General features: G+C 35.5%; 1 protein-coding gene across 1 annotated transcript in view; it reads left to right on the plus strand.

The window, feature by feature from the left end:
* The window catches only part of ERC2 (ELKS/RAB6-interacting/CAST family member 2), a 436,730-nt gene that overhangs the window by 165,755 nt on the left and 251,562 nt on the right, over positions 1 to 19,413 (plus strand). Inside the window, 2 exon segments of the mRNA XM_017832458.1 lie at positions 6,138 to 6,331; positions 11,372 to 11,383. Of these exon segments, the coding sequence (XP_017687947.1) occupies positions 6,138 to 6,331; positions 11,372 to 11,383 (206 nt within the window).

Here is a 19,413-nt window from a genome sequence, read left to right on the forward strand (position 1 = left end):
AGCCAAAGTCAACATTTATGTTTCCCCAGTGCCTCTCACTTTCACCAAGGAATGTTTAGAATCTTAAATTTCTACTTCTTTTTTTTTTTTTAATGACAAGTTCTTCTGTGCAAATGCACTGGTTTTGTTGAGCTAATGCTGTTTTCCTGGATCTTTCCTTCTTTTCCTGTCTGTGCTTCACTCCCTACCAACTTTGCAATGTAGCAAGCTGAACAGTTGTTCAATCAGATGTACAATCCAGTAAGTTCTTTTTTAAAATGCCCGCTGTAACATATGAAAGCATGAGGATCCATCCCCTTACTGTGTTGTGCTCTTCCTCTGTGGAGCTTTGCAGAACACTTCTGATGCTCACTATGCTATATTCATTGTATCCAAATAAATGAACTTTGTGGACTTTAAGGCTGTTTTAAGAATATGAAATGCCTTAAATAGGTACATGCTGTGTTTCTGAGAAAGCAAACACTCTAGCCTTTAGGTCCTCAACTTTTCCATTAGAAAAAGCATGCAGATTTTATTTATTTTGGTTTTGGTTTTTGCTTTGCTTTTTAATTCCTCTTTCTGCAGTACTTTATTTGATCCTTCAAACTTAAATAACTCCTAATGTGTTCAGTTTTATCTTCAGTGACTGAGTTGATTAGGTTAATAACAGCATCTAGGAAATGACTGGTACTATTTCCAAAAGTCCATATGACTAAAATAGATCAGCTCTACTCATGAAAGACTGTATACATTCAGCATATATATATTAGGAACATGGAAACTTTGTATTTAAGCAAAGAAAATGCTGAAATATAAAATGATTAATGCAATGGGCAGGTTTTTGCGAAAGCACAGTATTGTTTTGGCTTGTTTAGCATAAATATTCTTGCCAATGTGTGCTTTAATTGCACAATATCTCCCATTCTGACTTGACTGTGCTCCTTTTCAATTTGAGGAAGAGCAGCAACAAACATACTCTCTGCAAAGAACAGTTTCCATTTTTTTGGCAGAGACTGTTACATTCAATGTGCTCTGAGCGTCACAGGGCAGAAAAAATGATGTCACTGTAATAGCAATTTACAGGCTATAGTTTACATAGTAATCATAGTCGGAATTAACATGTAATTGGGATAGTACATCTAGAGGAACTGGGTTTGTAGCTGAAGTAATGTGTTACTGTGCATTAGAGAAGGCATTGCCATCACTGAAGTCAATGGGAGTCTTGCCATCAGTGTCAGTGGATCAGGATTCCGCCTTTGGACTCTGTCATGGATAGTTCTAACCGTGTACTGGATATGTCATGACTTACATATGGGGAAAGAGAGTCCCACAGAATGTGCTGTATTTACTTTTAAAGTTATTGGTTAGCTGGTTTTAGAATTCAGTCATAAATTGTAGCGTAAGTAGCATCAAACCTGGTATTGTCACCTCTCCCCTCCAGCACGCTGCTGGTGACAGAGCTTGTCCCTTGGAATAATAAACCCCTTTTTCTCTGTATCATCTTGGTTCACCTTTGTGGTAGTTATGTTTCTATTCATATCATTTGCACTCCTACTGTGCTTGTCTTTTCCAGACTTTAGCTTGATTTTCATAAATGCTCACCAGTCATTATTTCAGTATTAGCGACTCTGCTGTATAGAATTTGTTTGTTCCCTCCTAGTCTGTTTGTCTGCAGTATTCCAAAGTCAGTCCTTTTCTTAGTTTTTTTCCACTGCCTTTACATGCTTAATTTTCCAAAGGACAGCCTGTTGGCAGTTCCAAAATAATGGGTGCTAGATCCTTTTCCTTTGGCACCAGGCAGCAATCATAGTATATTGATAAGATGATTTTGTTAAATAAACTTTTCTTGCTCGTCTTCTTTCTTCTCCTACTTTTATATATATATATACATATATATATAAAAAAATCTACTTTTAACAATGTGAGTAGCAATGATTTTCTTCTCACCCCAAACCAACCAAGGCCTTGAAATGAAATCATGATTTGACTGAAGTGAATGGCAGCATTTTCTTTGTGTTCCACAAGGCCTAGATTTTACCTTTGTCTTTGAGACAGCGTGATAGCAGTTAGTTGATACCTTTTTTTTTGTACTCAAAATCATTGATACTTTATTTAACAGAATGTTTTATTGACCTTTTTTTTTTTTTTTTGCCTGAGAATCATAGTTCTAAAAAACTCAGATGTCAACGTAATCTGAAAACACTGAAGTTTTCATGCTCATTTGTTTACATGTGTCAGAGCAATAGCAACCAATCACTGAGTGGACTTTTAGCCCATGCAGTAATATAGCATTTTTTTGGTGGTTGAATGCATTTTTTGTGCTGTGTCACACAGGTATCAACTCCAAGACCTTCATTTTTTGCTGAATCTAATGTTTCTTAAATACAGCAATGGCTAGAAGTGTTTTATTCTTGTATACATTTGTGTACCGAAGAGGAGACGATACTAAAGGGGTGTAAATCCTGCATCCTCTATAGCAAATGATTTCCAATTCATTCACCTGTAAGAGGGAGTAGAAGTGGACATTTCTTCATGTTTTGAAAGGTGAACTTCTTGAAATACCTAATGACATTTTGTGCAAAATTGATTATAGGAAATTACATTATTGCCTTTGGACAGTAATAAAAATATAATGCTGTACTTTAGAGTTCAGGTGAACCTTTTTCTGAATTACTAAAGACTAAATTTTCCTAAATCCTTCACCAGAGCAATGTCAGATTAAAATTCAGAGTACCTGCAGAATCCTCTCTAAAGTACCTACTGTAATCCCTGAAGTTAAATAAAGTCTCCATGAATTTTAAGGAGACAAAAAAATTAAGGTGACAGCAATCTATTTTTTATTTGTTTATTACTTAAAGTAATAAAATTTGAAGGATCTTACAAAGTAATTTCTTGCATGTAAATTCTGCTGTTCATTTTTTTTTTTTTTAAATCAAGTATTTGGTTAATTTCTGTGTATGTTTGTGTCTGAAGCTTTAAAAATTAAACATTATATCTATCCATCCATTTCTGTTGTGCAGAACAATGCATGTATGACTGTACCATAAGATTTTAATAGACTAAATAATTCATGTTGCATGTCTGTGCCACACTATTATGGTGTTTCTGTAGGAAATTTGTGGTTTACATAAGGAAATGTTACTTTACTTCTGAAGTATTTGTAGTATTTATTAAGAAAATATCAGAACAGATACATAATTAATGTAAAAATTTGTGAAATCCTAATGGTAGAGTAATATGCTATTTTTATTGAACAGTAAAAATAACATACAATAATGCAGTCACAAGATGGACAGAAAAGACATCATAAACAAGTGGGCTAGTTTGCAAGTAACCTAATCTGCACATACAGGAATTATCATTTGCAGATACAGATTTAGAAAGCTCAAAGGTACACATGGACCAGTCACTCTTACCCATATAAGCCCAGTAAAAACAGAAAATGTGTTCTTTCCAAGAAAACAGAGAACTTAGGGAGAAAAAGTGGGACAGAAATAATAAAAAAGAAAAAGGTATAGAAGAGAGGGCAGCAGTAATAGGCAGAGACTTTCTGATTCATGTGATAATCTTGTAGCTTTTGGCTGCACATCCCACAAATATGGGATGGCAGGAGTACCACAGAAAACATAACAATTGAAGACACTTGTGCAACTTAATGTTGATTTCCTTACCATGCTGGTGAGCAGAGATTAAAGGGCTAAACTCAGGAATAAAAGTATATCTGTTATTCCAAGTGATGATTCACTTATCGGCAGTGCAGCAGGTAATTTGGTCAGCACATTTCTGAGCTGCTGTGTGACAGGAATCTTTTGTGGTGGTAGAACATTTGGCACCTTTGCATTAGTGACACTTTTGTGTTCTTGCCCAAATGATGTATTTTCCTCATAGAAAAAAAAAAAAAAAAGGCTTCTCTTTTCTCCATTGCTTCTTGCCCTGGGTTAAGACAAGGGTAGAGTGTAAGGGGAAAAAAGGTTTGGGCTGAAGCTGAGAGTTCCTTTATGCTAAAGTGAAGACTGCTTAGAGGAAGGAAGGTGAGTAATTTTCTTATTTATGAAATGATGGAAGCAAGGCTGGTAAATTGGTTAATTATAGGCTAAAATAGAGGGAAGAGAAAGAAAGGTGGCAGGGAGGAATATGAAAGAGTGATAGCCAGTAGAGGGGAACTGTGAAATTCTGGATTTACCCTTAGGAAAGCAGGAGAAATCTGAACAATAGGGAACAACACGCTTTTTGCACAAGTTTCTTAGTATCTTAACAGTGGGAGTTGGGTTGTATTTTTTTTTTCTAGAGTGAATTTACCTTTGTCAACCTATAGAATTATTTTTATTTTTATTCCTTGGAAAATAACAGAGTGATAAAACAGTGTGTAATATAATAGCACTGATGGATAATTGAAGTGCTTTGCAGCTGGAAATTGGTGCAATCTCTCAAATAATTGCCCCTGAGTCTGAGTATTACAGTGACTTCAAAAATTACAAAGTTAGTTGAAAGTAAATTTCTTGATACAATTAACAGCTAGTATAAAATAAATCCAAGTTTATTGTTAAAGCAGGAAGATTATGAGGCTGAAAAGGAATCTGTTCCTAGCATCTCATCTGAACTGTTGAATCAAGATACTCCTTGAATGTCACCTTTAAACCAGCTCTGCGTTGGAAAAGTCCTGCATTCAGGACTAGAGCATGTATTATTATCCAAAACAGAGAATTTGAAGAACAAGGCCAGTAGGTTTAGTAGCTCCTCATGTCATTCCCTTGGCTTCTCCTGGAAATGAAATATTCCTCTGAATAAAATTCTCAAGCAGGATAAATAAAACTTCAAATCTACTATCTTTTTCTTATTATCCTCATGCTTAAATGATATGTTACATGCAACCCCCCTAAGTTTCTTCCCTAGTAATTTCAATTTATTTGTTGTATTTGTGGTAAACTCAGACTTGTTTTTTATTTACACAGAAAATTTTATCCATTGCAAAGAATACGAACCTTCTAATATCTGTAGTTTATATTAATTCTTTCCTAAACATGCATGTTTCATTTTGATCTGCATTTCTTTCATTGCTTGCTTGCATTGTCTATTCCCTGAAATTAAGAAGAATAAGTAAGTCCACGTCTTCTCTGCGGAATAAGATAGTTGGAGGACCTTCAGTTTCTAAATATCTGAATTTCTGTAAAAATCCTGTATGTTATCTGAATTTTCTATGTTTAATGTGCACTGCCTTAAACTACTTGTTTTTTCCTTGCCTGCTCTTTCAAGATGCCAATTAGGAATAATGGGAAGCAAGGGGTAGGCTAAGCATTGCAGTGCATTGTTGTTTCCATCTGTCTGTGATTATTCCAGCCAGCAGTTTAAAGCACTTGGTGCCAGATCCTGCTCCCATTGAAGTTAATTGGTTTTTTTGCCACAAGGTTTGGTGGGAGCTGGACTGGGCTCTGCACTCTTGTTGTGTTCATTGCGTTCTCTCTTGTCTGTGACGCCGCCACCCATCCATGCATGTGTTTGCCAGGTTTGTGCTGTTTTCACCGATGGGCTTGTTCCTCTGATGTTTCAGGTTAAGTATTAATGATGAGACAAAAAGGATTATTGGGTAAAAATGTCTGCTGAAAGCAGCTTTTTTAGTTTATCGGTTTGCCTTTTAAAAACAGCACTACATTAAAACAATTTCTTTCTTTTAAATTATTTGTATCAAACTGCATTTGAGACATCTGGCGATACAGATATATACAATATGTATATATGTATCTGTTTTTTTGTATATATACATGGACAAATTGTGTATGTATATATATGGGGAAAGAGAATATGATTTGTTAAGAAGTCGCCTATATATTTAAAACACTTTAAGAGCTTACTGTGAATTGAATGAATTACAAGGTGATTTTTATAATTTGAAAAAAAAAAACAACTTAAAATATAGTCACTTCAATATGTAAAAAAAACCCTCTTAGTAAATCCCCTCCCCCTTCAGGATGATAGAATTTGACTAAGAAGATATTTTAATTTCTTTTTATAATGCTTCTGTAGAAAAGAGTGTCATTGGACAGAAATACCCATAATCCTTTTTAATGAAAACTTGAACTCCGAGACTGAAGAAGTGAAGCTCTTAAAGCTATTGAAATTATTGTCATCCTTATTTTTTTTTTTGAAATATTATTCTGAAGGCTCATGAGGCTGAAGAGGAGGCACGGATGAACCCGGAATTTGCAGACAGAATCAAACAGCTTGACAAAGAGGCATCGTACTATAGAGAAGAATGTGGCAAAGCTCAGGCTGAGGTTGACAGACTTCTAGAAATACTCAAGGAAGTAGAGAATGAGAAGAATGACAAAGATAAGAAAATTGCTGAGTTAGAAAGGTAATGTTTGTATTGTCTTACACTGAGTAGCGTTTTTGCTTAATTGATCTTCATTTCAGAGCAGAGTCTGTTTTTTAACAGAATATTTGTTATGCCTTGTAAAATTGAATCAGAAATGAAAAAAAAAACAAAACAGGCTACTTGATAACTTCATCTCCTGTCTGCTGCCTTTGGAACAATTTAAGGTTTCCATTTTTTAATACTCTTCATAAAAGGAACACATGTAGGAAAAGTCATGTGCAATTTACAGGGACAACAACCCTCCCAGAAAACCATGTTGGGGAGCAATCCTGTCTTTCTGGTAACTGGTGAATCAAAACTGTCCCCACACGTTTCTTCCCTGTGAACATCATCACTAATTCTAAGAGGTCCTGAAAAGTATTGGTGAGTGTTTCTAACCTGTCTCATGACTATTTAATAATAGTTGTAACTATTTCTCAATGTTCCTGTAGTCTTTGACTGCTTCTAAAGAATATTTTCTGATGTCAACCAGACGGTAATTATCTTATTTCTGAGAAGGTTGTACAGTCTTTTCTTAATGGAGACAGTTGGGTTTTGGGATCAGTTGTCTCACACCCTTTGTAATTAAATAATTCTTGGAGCCTTCTCCCACGTGGTTTGCTGCTATTTACTTATAAGCCTCTGATTTCTTTGTTCCTTTCCTCTACTTAGCCACTCTTACTTAAATGAAAGAAGGAGGTTTGGGGTTTTTTTTCCAAATGCTTTATATAATTGTTTTATTGTGATAAAGCCAGAAGAAAAGTGTTTCATGGTTCCAAAAGAGAAGTTTAACTGATCTCATTGTTGTGATCATTGCTATAGTTCCAGTCAAGACAAAGGACTGCTCTGTCTCAATAAGAAGTATTACCAGCAAAGAGGGGAAGATCTGTGGGAAATGTTAGTTACCTTGGAGGGTGGAAAACAGCCAGCTTGGAAAGAAAGAGGTGTAGAACACCTTTTACTGACAGTGACTTAAAAACCTTCACAGTTATCTGCTGCCAAAACTTATTTTTCTCTGCAGACATTTGGCAAAGTTTAATAATGGTTAATTGTCATGAAAATGGAGACGTCAAATTTAAAGTGAAAAAAGATTTGTACTCAAATTAGAACTGATTGTTTACAGGAGGACAGCTTCAGTTTGCAGTTGCCTCTCTCACCACATCAGAAAGCATTTAGAATGCTCTAGTTTTTGCACCTATTTTAATGTGTTCTTAAAGAAATAGTAACTAATCTCCTTGCACTATAAAACCTACTGAATTAATTGTGTGACACCCGTCTCATTAGTAGGCATGCTAAACTTTTATTCAAGATAATTTTAAGACATTTATTAAGTAACAATCATGTGTTGAATTTTTGAATATTAAAGTGCTAATTAAAAGATGATCATGATTAAGTGCTGAAGCTTGAATATTTTATGGAAAAAGAGATAAATAATTGATAGAGACTTATTTGAATTAAATTGAGAATTGATTAAAAAGCAATAATTACAAAGAAACAAGGAACCAAGGGATCCAGAGATATTGCTATGGCATTGTCAGCATACAACTTGTTCTTATTGTCTGAGAACCCTGTAATAGGTTATGCAATGGACAGAACGTTCTATTTTTGTACTCTTTTCGTTTTTTTAAAAAATTCTGTGTACTCTTACCAGTGAAATTTTGGGACACCAGTTTCTAGTCTGTTGCTGTTTTATCAGGGTGTTGATCCTGACATAGCTTTTCAGAAAATAATGTGGTACTGCTGAGTGGACACAGACTTTTTGAAGAGGATACACTGTACTAACAATGTGATGAAGTAGTTAAACCTTGCTATGAACCTTTAAGTACTTCTGTAATGCTTGCAGTATGATATCTGTGCAATGACCAGCTAAAGAGAGGAGCAGTATGTTGGAATTTTGGGACTCATCACGCTCTCAGGTTTCTTTTTGAATTCTGTTATCTTTACTGCAGTTTCTCAGTTGATTTTACTTATGAGCAGCTTTCAAGATTAATTCCAAATTCCTGTACACATAGTGTATGTATAAGGTAATTATTGTAAACTGGGAAAAGAAAAAAGAATTAACGTAAAAATTATCTATTGTTGATTTCAATGACAAGTTACTGCCATTACTTGCTAATGGAGTCTTAAAGCTGCTTTCCAACATGCCTAACCAGGGTCTTAAACTTGTTGATTGGATGACTAAGGCTGGCAATCTGCTGGCAGTATGAAGGTGTAACAGGGAAATATTTTTTGCAAGTGGGTATCAAACCTCTCTTACTAATCAGGTTCACTTTAGGTTTCTCTAAAATGTAATTGATTTTCTCTCTCTCCTTATTTTGTAAAACCATTGCCAAAAGATCTGTATTTAACTGTGGCACCTGTTGGTATCCCCAGAGAGTGAACTTTGATGTTCAAATGCCCCTTTCTAGGGGTTTAGGTGGAGCGTAAATTGCTGTAACATTTTATGAAGAGCTGCCACTTTTTTCTTCTTGTAATGACTGTTTGATTGGCTCATTATTGAAGGGAAGAGGTGGAGCCAAAGCTCAGTTTGCCCGGTTTATGGGAATAAAACATTGCAAAAATGACCACAACTTTAACAAATTCAAAGATGTTCTTTCCTTCTTGTCCCACTAGAAATATCTGCTTCGAGATATGGGCAGTTAAATTTATAAGGGTTTGCTATTTGGCAGATGAACATTATTAATAATTATGGAGCAACCTTCATATGAATGGTAATTCTTTTGGTTTTAATGTGATTTTCTTGGCTCAGAAACTGTCACACTCCTCAGTTGCATCACTGCAGGTTCATATTATTGCTCATATATCAAAACATGTGGGTCTGTTTCTTAAATTACTCTCTCTATATTAATTTTGTATTTTCCAGTTTTTTATTATTACATAGGACAACCAGTTCCTTCTTTTATACTCAAGCTGTTTGATAATTTCTATTACATTTTTCATGATTTATCTGTTTATAATTAAAAAAGGTTAAAATTAAATGCAAGATATTGCATTCAGTGTGTAATGTACTTCCGTTAAACTTAGCTGGATGTTTTTCTTTGGTTTTCTTGGTGAAGAAATGTAGTGTGGGTGGGTTTTTTTTTGTTTTAATGATGCAAATGAAACTGGATATGATAGCGATAAGCTTAAATTTTAATGCAAAGGACCTAGCCAAGGAGAGGGAGCTGCAGCTGAAGCTGAACTGTCAGGGCTGAAGGAGTATGTTGTTTAAAGCTTTTATTATTGGTGTTAGAATGGGAAGTATATTTATGAAATATGATAGGGAGTTTGAATTGTGAAATTACGTGAAATACAATAGCATAAAATGCATGTTGGTGAGGTTGGGACCAGTAAGACTGCCTGCTGTAAACTAAGGATAATCCTTGGTACAGTTTAGGAAGAGAAAGATTGGGTGAATTTGCTTATGGCTGTGTCATTATGAGTCATCCAAATAATGATGCAGATGTCTAAATAATGAGGAGTGAATCCTGATATGTCGGAATAAGTGTCTTCAGTGAGGATAGGAGGGTATTAATGTCATAAGGTGCTAGCAAGGCTCCATGTGGAACACTGCTGTGCACTTCCCATCAGTCATATTCAGGGAAGTTGAATTAAAACTGGAAACCAGTGCGGAGAGGGCTGGTGAGATAATGATGGGAATGGAGTGCTCATGTCACAGGAGGGATGTGAACAACAGTGGTTTATTTCTCTGGGAAAACAAAGGCTCAGAAGGGAAGTTTGTTCTCTATAAATATATGAAAGGGTAAGCCCTGCAGTGAAAGAGTGTGACTTCAGTAAAAGAGCACTGGCACGTAATACAATATAAATTACCCATTAGTAAATTTAGACCGAAAAGAGAAATAAAGTGATGACAACGTGGTGTAGCTTGAAAAATCTTAGATCTGCTTTTCTCCAGAGATATGTTAGATAGTGGTCATTTGCTTGATTGAGTGTAACTTCTCAGCAAAGACTGCAATAATATGAAAGCCCATTAAAAAGATTGTACTAACTGTGAGATAAAACTTGTTTGTTTTTAAACAAGAGGTTTATTTTTTGTTATCTACTTCTCATATGCAGTGGTAAGTTTAGGGTAATAACATTATAGACATGCATTTAAGCTCTTGGGCTGTTCAGACTTCAATTAATTAATTTTGAATTGATTTGGATTTGAATTCTGATGAAGATAAGACCACACAGCACTGACAATTCATAGCATAAGTGACAAAACACCAGCATATGGAATAATTCCTTTTTTAAAAAAGGATTTTTAGGGCTTTAAAAAATGTTCCCTATCCTAAGTGCACAAAAAGCTGTACATTACTGACAGATCTAAGGACTAGTCTAGCTGGGTGGGGATTTTTTTGTCTTACTTATTTGAAAGGGCACGTTAGGTATTTTTTAACAAATAAGTTATCAAACATCAGAGTATTTTCAGTGCTGAAGTATTAGTCTGATTCGTCATACTGAATTAAAAATTTGCTGTCAGCATTAGGAGGGGCTGCATTTCTGGGGGCGTGGGTGTCAAATCTCTGTCTTTGATTATTAGGTACAGTGCTTCGTGAACTTCTGAATGGTATCTTTGAACAAGCTGCCAAATTGTTCAGCTGCTTTGGCTTCCATGGGAAGGTTTGATGAATGAGGGTCACTAAGCCTGTGTTAGTTCAAATAAAAGACTTTTTGGTATATGATGAGACATTTGTGTTGCAGCAAATGCTATCAATATTCACCCAATTTATTTTTTCTGTTTGGTGTGTGCATGCATTTGGATGGTTATAAATATGGATGGCTTTCCACCATTCACAAATGACAAGATGCTATTTTACTTTAAAATTTCTGTTCTTTTCAGTGCACAGCAAGGATATAGCTCTTCAGAAATTTTATTTTACTTCTTGCTTTTCCTTCTCTTTCTTTTTCTTTTTTTTTTTTTTAATTATCTGCTAATATAACATCTGCTTGTTATATTTTTAAAGAACTAATGTGTTCCTCCCTTTATTCTCTTTTGCTGTCTTCCTCCCTATCTGTTTTTCTCCAAACTGCTGCTTTCATCCCTACTCCAACCAGCTTGACTTCCAGGTCAGTATTTTCTGCTCTCCTATTTAATGCTCCTTCCACAATGAAGGTTTTCATTGATGCTTCATTTATTTGGCAATTTTGATTTCAGAGAAATAACTTCTGTTTGTATTATGTTGTCTTTATTCTGCTTGTCCCTTCTGTGAAGTTTTTGGTCATTCCATTTCTAGATCAGAAACTTTACAGTAAGTGAATACTTTTCTCAAAAGTCTGTAAGAAAAAAATGTTAATTAACAACATATTCATATGTTGTTTTGTATGAAGATTTTTTTCTTTCAGTTTTGCTTCTATTATCTTTGTTTTGGGAGCTCAACACTGGGAGTAACATTTTTGGTAGATAACCCACCCAGTAGGAAGTGTGTTGACCAATAACAGAGAGATTTTATACCTCTGATCAGAGACTTATTCTTAATACTTTGACATCACCCCTTTTACTGTTATTGCAAAGGAGGAGTTGCAGTGGCTGTGAAGGTTTTAGCTGTTTGTGCTGGCCAGATTCTGGTGTCTGTATGTGTATGTTTTATATGCTGTGTTTGGATACAGCCTCATCTAGTCAGACTCCTGTTCCTCTTTCTTCCAGGTTTTAGATTAGTTTAGCTGGTGCTTGTGCTTACACACTGTTGGAGTAAACTTTTCAAGTATTACTACGTGGCCTGTGGTGCTTGTCGAAAGTAAAAATTGATCTAGTTGACATTTTTTTCTCTTATTAGGCCTTGATATTAATTTTCTTTCTCATGCTTATGAACGGGTGTAACTTCTAAGATAGCAAAGCCTTAAAACGTGTACTTGGTATTTTAGAAACTAGTAACTGTATATTGTTTGGATGATGGAGTCATCATTATCAAAGTTAAAGGAGGGTATATACTGCAAAAACTTTGCAGATGTATTTCAGCTTCCTCTGTGTTGCATTTGCCAACACGGTTCCAGGTTGCCATGCAGCACATTTGACTTGAATCATGACAGATATCCAATCGGCCTTTATGATATGTTCAGTTAGGAAGTTTTCATATTTTTTCCTCTCAATGTATACTTTTAGCACAGTGTTTTCTATTCATATAGGAGGAAAGCTTGGGAGAACTTGGGAGAGTTTTGGTTTCTTAATCTCAAAACTGAGCACAGTTCACATCTCATGGTTCAGAAAAGTCAGAAGTTTCTGACATGGATGTCTTTGAACTGTATGGCAAAAGATGGTTCATTATGAAAAGACTGACAAGACAAGAGGTTTTTTTTCCCTGCTGTGCCTTGATGCACATCACAATTGCAAGTTTCTTTCCAGCTGAAAAAATTTGTTTTGGAAATTTGAGGCTTATCGACTGAAGTAATGAATTGGATGAACACCTTTTTTTTATTGTCTATTTACTACAAGCACATTTTGATCTGCTTGAACGGATAGTTATTACACCTGGATTATGAAAATACTTCAACAGTTTTTTCGGAATGTTTCTTTCTTCCAGAATTTAATTAAATGCATTTACCCTGGAGTTGGCTATGATGAAATTATTGTCTGAATGTAACCACTCTGCATTTCAGAGCATACCCAACATTGATGGAAAAATCTCTCTAGCCTGAGAGAGCTTAAAGAAAGGTATTATGCTATGTGGTTGTCATTATGGTTGATTTCACTGGAATTCAATGATTGGTATGCAGAAACATTTGTTCAGCAGTTGGAGGTGCAATTTCTGTTATGTTTTATTGACCTAAAAAACCAGCTGACCTTGTTGAAGCAAACTGTCCTCATAACCCTGCCAACTTTCATCCCTAGAGTCCTGGATAAGTTGTAGCGTATGATTAGAGTTTATTGTGGGAATTCAGTGAAGTGTTAAGTTTTCGCAGCTTGAATCTTCATTAAGGTCAAAACATAATTTAAGAGACAGATCTATTAATTTCTGTAATTTCTGCTGATCCGTATGTTCTTAGCTGTTATTTTATTTGCCCGTATTTATATGAGGTTATGATGATTAGAAAAATGCTGGATCCGTTTTACTAACGTGGTGGGCTGTTGATACTGGTGACAGACAAGAAAATCCAATACATTGGCATAATCCTGCCCTGTGCACCTGCCTAGACAAAACAAGAATATTCTGAGCACAACAGGCACTACAATGACATCCCCTCACCCCCTGCCTTTAGGTTACATCAGGTTATACACTCCCCAAGCCTGTCCACCTGCAGATAAAGAGGAGATGGATATTTTTTCCATGTGTAATATACTGACCAGTGCTAGAAAGTTTCCCACCAGCCTCTGATGTTGGCCTTCCTAATTGTTTCCGTGGGAGGCTGGGGCTCAGTGACATGTGTAAGGCAAGGTTTAAGGGAGTTTTAAATTTAACTTACGAGCCGTCCACAGTTTTGTCAAATGTCAGTTTGATGGTTCCAAGGGCAGAGTGATATGTTGTTCAAAGATAATTTCCCTGGAGAAATTGAGATAGTGTACTACTGAAAACTGAGAGAATCTGTGATATACATTACTCTTCTGAGAGACTGGTTATTCTGAGTGAGAAACATAGTTGTCACATTGGATAACAGGCAGATTGTTGACATGTCTTTCTGTTATAGTCTGTTTGCTATGTCTACAGAACCAGCATTTTAGCATTTAAACATTTTGAAAGAGATGACAATTTGAGTAGGGATTATTTAGATTTATCTGATCACGTGAGTGGTTTTGAATTTTTGAATTTGTAATTAGATTTTTAAATTTAATTTTATTTAAGAAATAGTAAAGTAGAAATTTTATTTCCTCAAAATTCTATTTTCTTAAGAAAAAAGTTTAAATTAATAATGTATTATGAAATAAGCAGAAATCATAGTGATTAAAAATAAAAAGATATAAACAGGATCCTGGGACAAGATGATGTGTCATTGTTCATTTTCATCCCACTCACTACTGTGTCTGCTCAGTTCTATACTTTCCCTTTCAGTTTGCTTAAAGGCATGAAGAGGTTAAAATAATAGAAATGGATGATTTAAATAAGGAAGGATATTTTGTAATTTCTCATTGATATGATTCTCATTGATTTCTCAGTGATATGATTTTTTTGGGATTTGATTTGGAGTGTAAATACTCCACTGAAGCAAATGGATATACAGTATGAACTGGATGTAAAAAGAGCCCTGTCTCTCTGAAGAAAAAATATCCACTTTGGATTGGGTTGAATGTGACACCAGAACTCTGGGGAAGAGGGAACACAAAGAACTGGTACTCTTTCCATTTCATGGTTAGTGGTTTCAAGACACAATAATATTTCTTATGCTTCTCCAGACCTGCTGCCTCCACTAGTTTTCCCCGGAGGGAAGATCCACAGAGCATATTCCTTTACCTCTTGAACGTGTGAATAAAGCAGCCCCAGAGCGCTCTGGGGAGTTGGTGCCTGCCTGGGTGCAGTGCTGTCAGGATTCCCTGTGTGCAGTGCAGGGGTGTGTGAGTGAAGAATCATTGTGAGATAGCACAGCTCGCCCTCAAAAAGCTGTGACTGAAAAGAGACAGGGGAACTAAATTTAGGAATTGGGCTGTTGGTGGGACCACTTCTCCCACTTTCCCATTGTTTCCTTTCACAGTGCAGGAGCGACATGCCTGGGCAACATGATTGTGACTGGATTGAAGTGCTCTGATCTGAATTTATAATAAGGGGAAGTTAGTGTGTCTAAACAAGAAATCATACAGTGTACCTGATTTATTTGGAGGTCTGAAGAAGTTACTGCAAAAGCATGGAAAGCTTGATTTATGTATTGAATGATAATGGCTGGATTGATCCTGAGAACTTCTAGGGTGAGCCAGGAGTTGCAGTCAAAAGATTTGATTCAGAAGGAAATTGCAATGAATCATGGAGTGCTGCAGAGGAGGTGTGATCCTGATTGCTGTCAGGCTGAGCTGGACATGCTGCGGAGCAGTTGGATGCAGAGAAAAACTGGACAGAGTCAGGAGGTGGTGGGGCATTTTTTGAATTTTTTTTTTGTTTGTTTGTGTGGGGATGTTTGTTTTGTTGGCTTTTTAAAGAAAAAAAGCTTGCCTGGATTACAGCTGGAAAGGACTTGATGGATCAGTAGCAGGATTGCAACTCCTTAGCTGCAGATTTCAGGCAACAGACTATTTCCAGTTGCTGGTTACAATTATTGCTAATGGTCTCAATTAATAAAATAGCTGAGCAAGCAATTGCCATATTAAATCAGATCAAATATCCTTCTCATCTAGTGCCCTGTCATCAGCAGCATTTTATTTTATTTTTTTTTAAAAAGAACATCAGAAGAAAAGACCCAACCATCCTGGGTGTGCAAGAGAGATGTGTGACAGATGAGTCTTCTGGTATGAATTTCACACATGTTCATGTAAAGTGTCATCCAGTAAGAATGTGCTGAGGAAGACAGTAGTGCAATGCACTGTGTTGGAGTTTCAGTGGTTGCAGTGCAGATAAGTGTTGAAACAAAGTGACATGAACCATAGTTTGGAACAGGATTTTAGTAGGTCTTTTTCATTCATGCATTATCCTCACGTGGATATTTCGAGCATCTCTCTAGGGCTTTAGAGGGAACTGTGTCAGACTAAACACTTCTTAAATAAAGATTTTGGAAAATTTCCCAGATTGTGTGTTAGGTAAACTCTTCCTCCCACATTTTTGTCTTTGAGGTGAGAAATGTTTCAGTGACTTCTGTGACACTTGCTTTATTTCTGCCAGGCAGAGTTGTTGGACAATAATACTGTTTTGTGGTGCATTTGGGGGGCAAAATTGTTGTCACACTGAAGCACTGTCATAATATCAGTCCTAGGAGATCTGAAAGTAGCCTTCAGAAATACTAAGATTTAAAGGGTGGGGCTGGGGGAAGAAGAATTAAAAAAAAAAGGTTATTTGACTTTGTGGCTTTATTATTATTATTATTATTATTAACGCAGCAATAGGATCAATTTCTGTTTTTTTGAGACCTATAGATCTCTGTGGGCTGCAAGCCTGCTCCCTTGAGCAAAACTGAAATAGCTATGTAATCTATTAGTAACAGAGTTGGGAATATACTAAAATTCCTTTACTGGTAATTCGCTGGCAATAAATAGCTGTGTTCTGGGTTGCTGTGACGTGGCATGTTTGCCAGTCTGTGGGTCTCACAGAAAAAAAAATCAGTGTGTACAGTGGTGAGATGGCTTTGCAGTTTTGCATTCAATAGATTTCGTTTTTGCAAGGAAAAGGCAAAATGCTTATAAAATGTTATTACTTTATATTTTAATGAATTTTAATATTTTTTTATTTCTGGTGGTTATGATTATTACTCCCTGTCTTTTTATATCAGGGTGTAAAGCTAGATGAATGATTTGGCCTGGAATGTACAAGCAGTCTGGCTTCTGAACTTCATCCACATCATTAAAAAAAGCATCACTCCCAATATAATTTTTTGCCATCAAGAAAGAAAGGATGAAAGTTATTTTGAAGCTGAACTCTGTTAGACATGCTGGATATGTCAAAGTAATTGATTTCTTAATGGTTGGGATAGTTGCTTTTAATGGTTGGGATAGTTGCTTTTATGTTATTTAAGATATTCTTTAGTTTGTTCTCATTGTGATAATTGTATTAGAAAAAGAAAAAGAAAGTAAAAAAGAATAAGGAAACATTCCAAATCTTAAAAGATATTTTGGATACTAGTAATTCTTTAGGTTATAGGATCTGGATTGGGAAAAAACCCAACATGAAAGTTTTAAGTGCAAATGACTGCACAGAAAGAGACTGCTTAGTTTTTTATTAGCATATTATAAAACTTACAGGGACTAGAGTCTAACTTATTAAATCAATTGAGCAGTGAAACACGAGGGCTTTCTTTTAGAAAAATTGCTGTTGTTTGAGGTGTGTTATGCTTTCTTTGTAATATGAAAATTTCAGCCTATCACAGGTATAGGTTTTCTTATCATGGTAATACCTATTTTCTCCAGACAAATCCGTCTATGGTTTGTAGGTGCATAAACAGTGTCCTTGCATATTTGTGTCAGGAATGTCTCTGTCAATAACACTCTTAACATCTCTTGTGATGTTTATAGTTTGCTAGAGTCTGACCCCTCTTTGTTTTTCAGGTTTATAGATGGGTAACAGCACATACATTTGTATTCCATGAAAATGCCAGAAAAAAATGATTAGCTTTTCTCATCTTAATAAAATGCTAGCTTATGAATTTCAATGGAATTAGATCTGAATTTTGAAGAATTACCCTTAGCTGGTTTAGTTGTGACTCAATAAAGCACCTACATATACTGTCACTTTTGAGACAGTGAGAAAACTATGAATAGTTTTCCAGAGTCTTACTGAAGTAATGTAGTTCAGAATGGACATTCACATGGTTGGGATTTACAGGATCAGGTCTTCTGCATGACTAGCTACTGAGATCCAGAGTGCCTAGTAAAATGTTAAGATTTGTTTCCTTACTCGCATACGTGAATTCTTTGTAAAGGTGTGGACTATCTATAAAGGAGAAAGAGATGACATGTTAAAAAAAAAAGATATTTTTTTCAAATAATGACAATGGTAATGTTAAAAAAAAAAGATATTTTTTTCAAATAATGACAATGGTAATGTTAAAAAAAAAGATATTTTTTTCAAATAATGACAATGGTAATATTCTACCCAGTGCATGCCTAGAAGAATAGGTGAAGATTTTTTTTTATTTACGTGTACGAGATTAAATTTTAAAATGTATTTTTGAGACTTTCCTATTTTATATAAATTACTTGTTTTGGATAAATTGTATATCATGAAATAGTTTGGTTTGATTAGTTTGGTTTGGGGTTGGTATCTTTTTATTTGTTTGTTTCCCTGAAAACATTCTTTGCACACTGATTTTTTTTTTTTTTTAATAACTTGTTGAGGAGCACAGGTTCCTAGAATACTGGAGAAGTTTTTGATTGACTTTCAGACAACTGGTCCCATTGCAATGCTGTTTAAAGTGATGAAAATTATTGCAGAGACATATTCCTTTAGAAAACATTGCAGATTTTGCTCTTGGGTGTATTTTGCATGTCTGCATTTTTTGGATGCTTTGAGGGAAAAAAAAAATCTTTATGAAATAGAGTGAAGGCTATACTAAGCATGTAACACTTATTTTTGGCTGACATTACCAACTTTTTGGCCAAGGTCCCCAGGTGGCTATTTAAAGCTGGGAATTTAATGAAATAGTGTGATTTTCTATAGCTATCAGAGATGAAAGCATTGGAGTTTAGACAACACACACTACTGTAAAATGAAATCTGAAAGATACATATATGCAGGAACTTAGTGTTAATATTTCTCTTAAAAAGTTGGACTGAAGGAATTAAATGTCCTGTAGTTAGACCTATGAGATCTAGTTGTGTGCCACTCCAGAAGAACAAGAAAAAAACCACAAACATGGTTAAGTGAATCATTTCAGTTATTTTCATACTAGCAAGAACTAAATGCTGCTACTGTTTTGCTCTTTATCTTTCTGCTGATCAAGGGTCTGGGTCTCCAGGACAATGATCTATTTCTTAAAAAGACATTTCAGTTAAAAAATTGAATAGAATGAACAGCCAGTGCAATTGATGTAAGGCCATCTTGCTGCTTGCACAGTGAGATTTACTGGCTCCAGGTTCCTTGAGCCTTCTTTGTAAGAGAGAAAGCTACAGGGCTGTTGAAGAATTTTTTGGTCTTTTCCCTTTCCCCGCCTTACTCAGATCTAAATATTTAACAGTCATAGATGATGGCTCTTCAGCAGTATGAGGAGTCAGAGCTGCTATGTTCTAGTGATTCCAGTGTTGGCATTCTAAGGTCACTTTCTGGAACAATCGTTGGATGCTGAGGAAAACAGAGGTAGACCTTGCTGTGGTTTAGACACCTGATTATAAGACTCATGCCCAGCTGAGGTGGAAATTAATGGCTGTGGACTTGAGAAAGATTATCAAAAATTATCCCAGATCAGAAAGATTCAGGAAGAGGAACAGGAAATTATGACTTTTTTGTGATTTTTTTTTTTTTTTTTTTTTTGGGTAGCATTTTTAAGGGGAATTTTTTTTCAGTTGAGAGAAATGGCTTGATCTAGGTTAAAAAAAT

Source organism: Lepidothrix coronata, unplaced genomic scaffold (assembly GCF_001604755.1).
Source record: "Lepidothrix coronata isolate B3197 unplaced genomic scaffold, Lepidothrix_coronata-1.0 Scaffold202, whole genome shotgun sequence".
Lineage (NCBI taxonomy): Eukaryota > Metazoa > Chordata > Aves > Passeriformes > Pipridae > Lepidothrix > Lepidothrix coronata.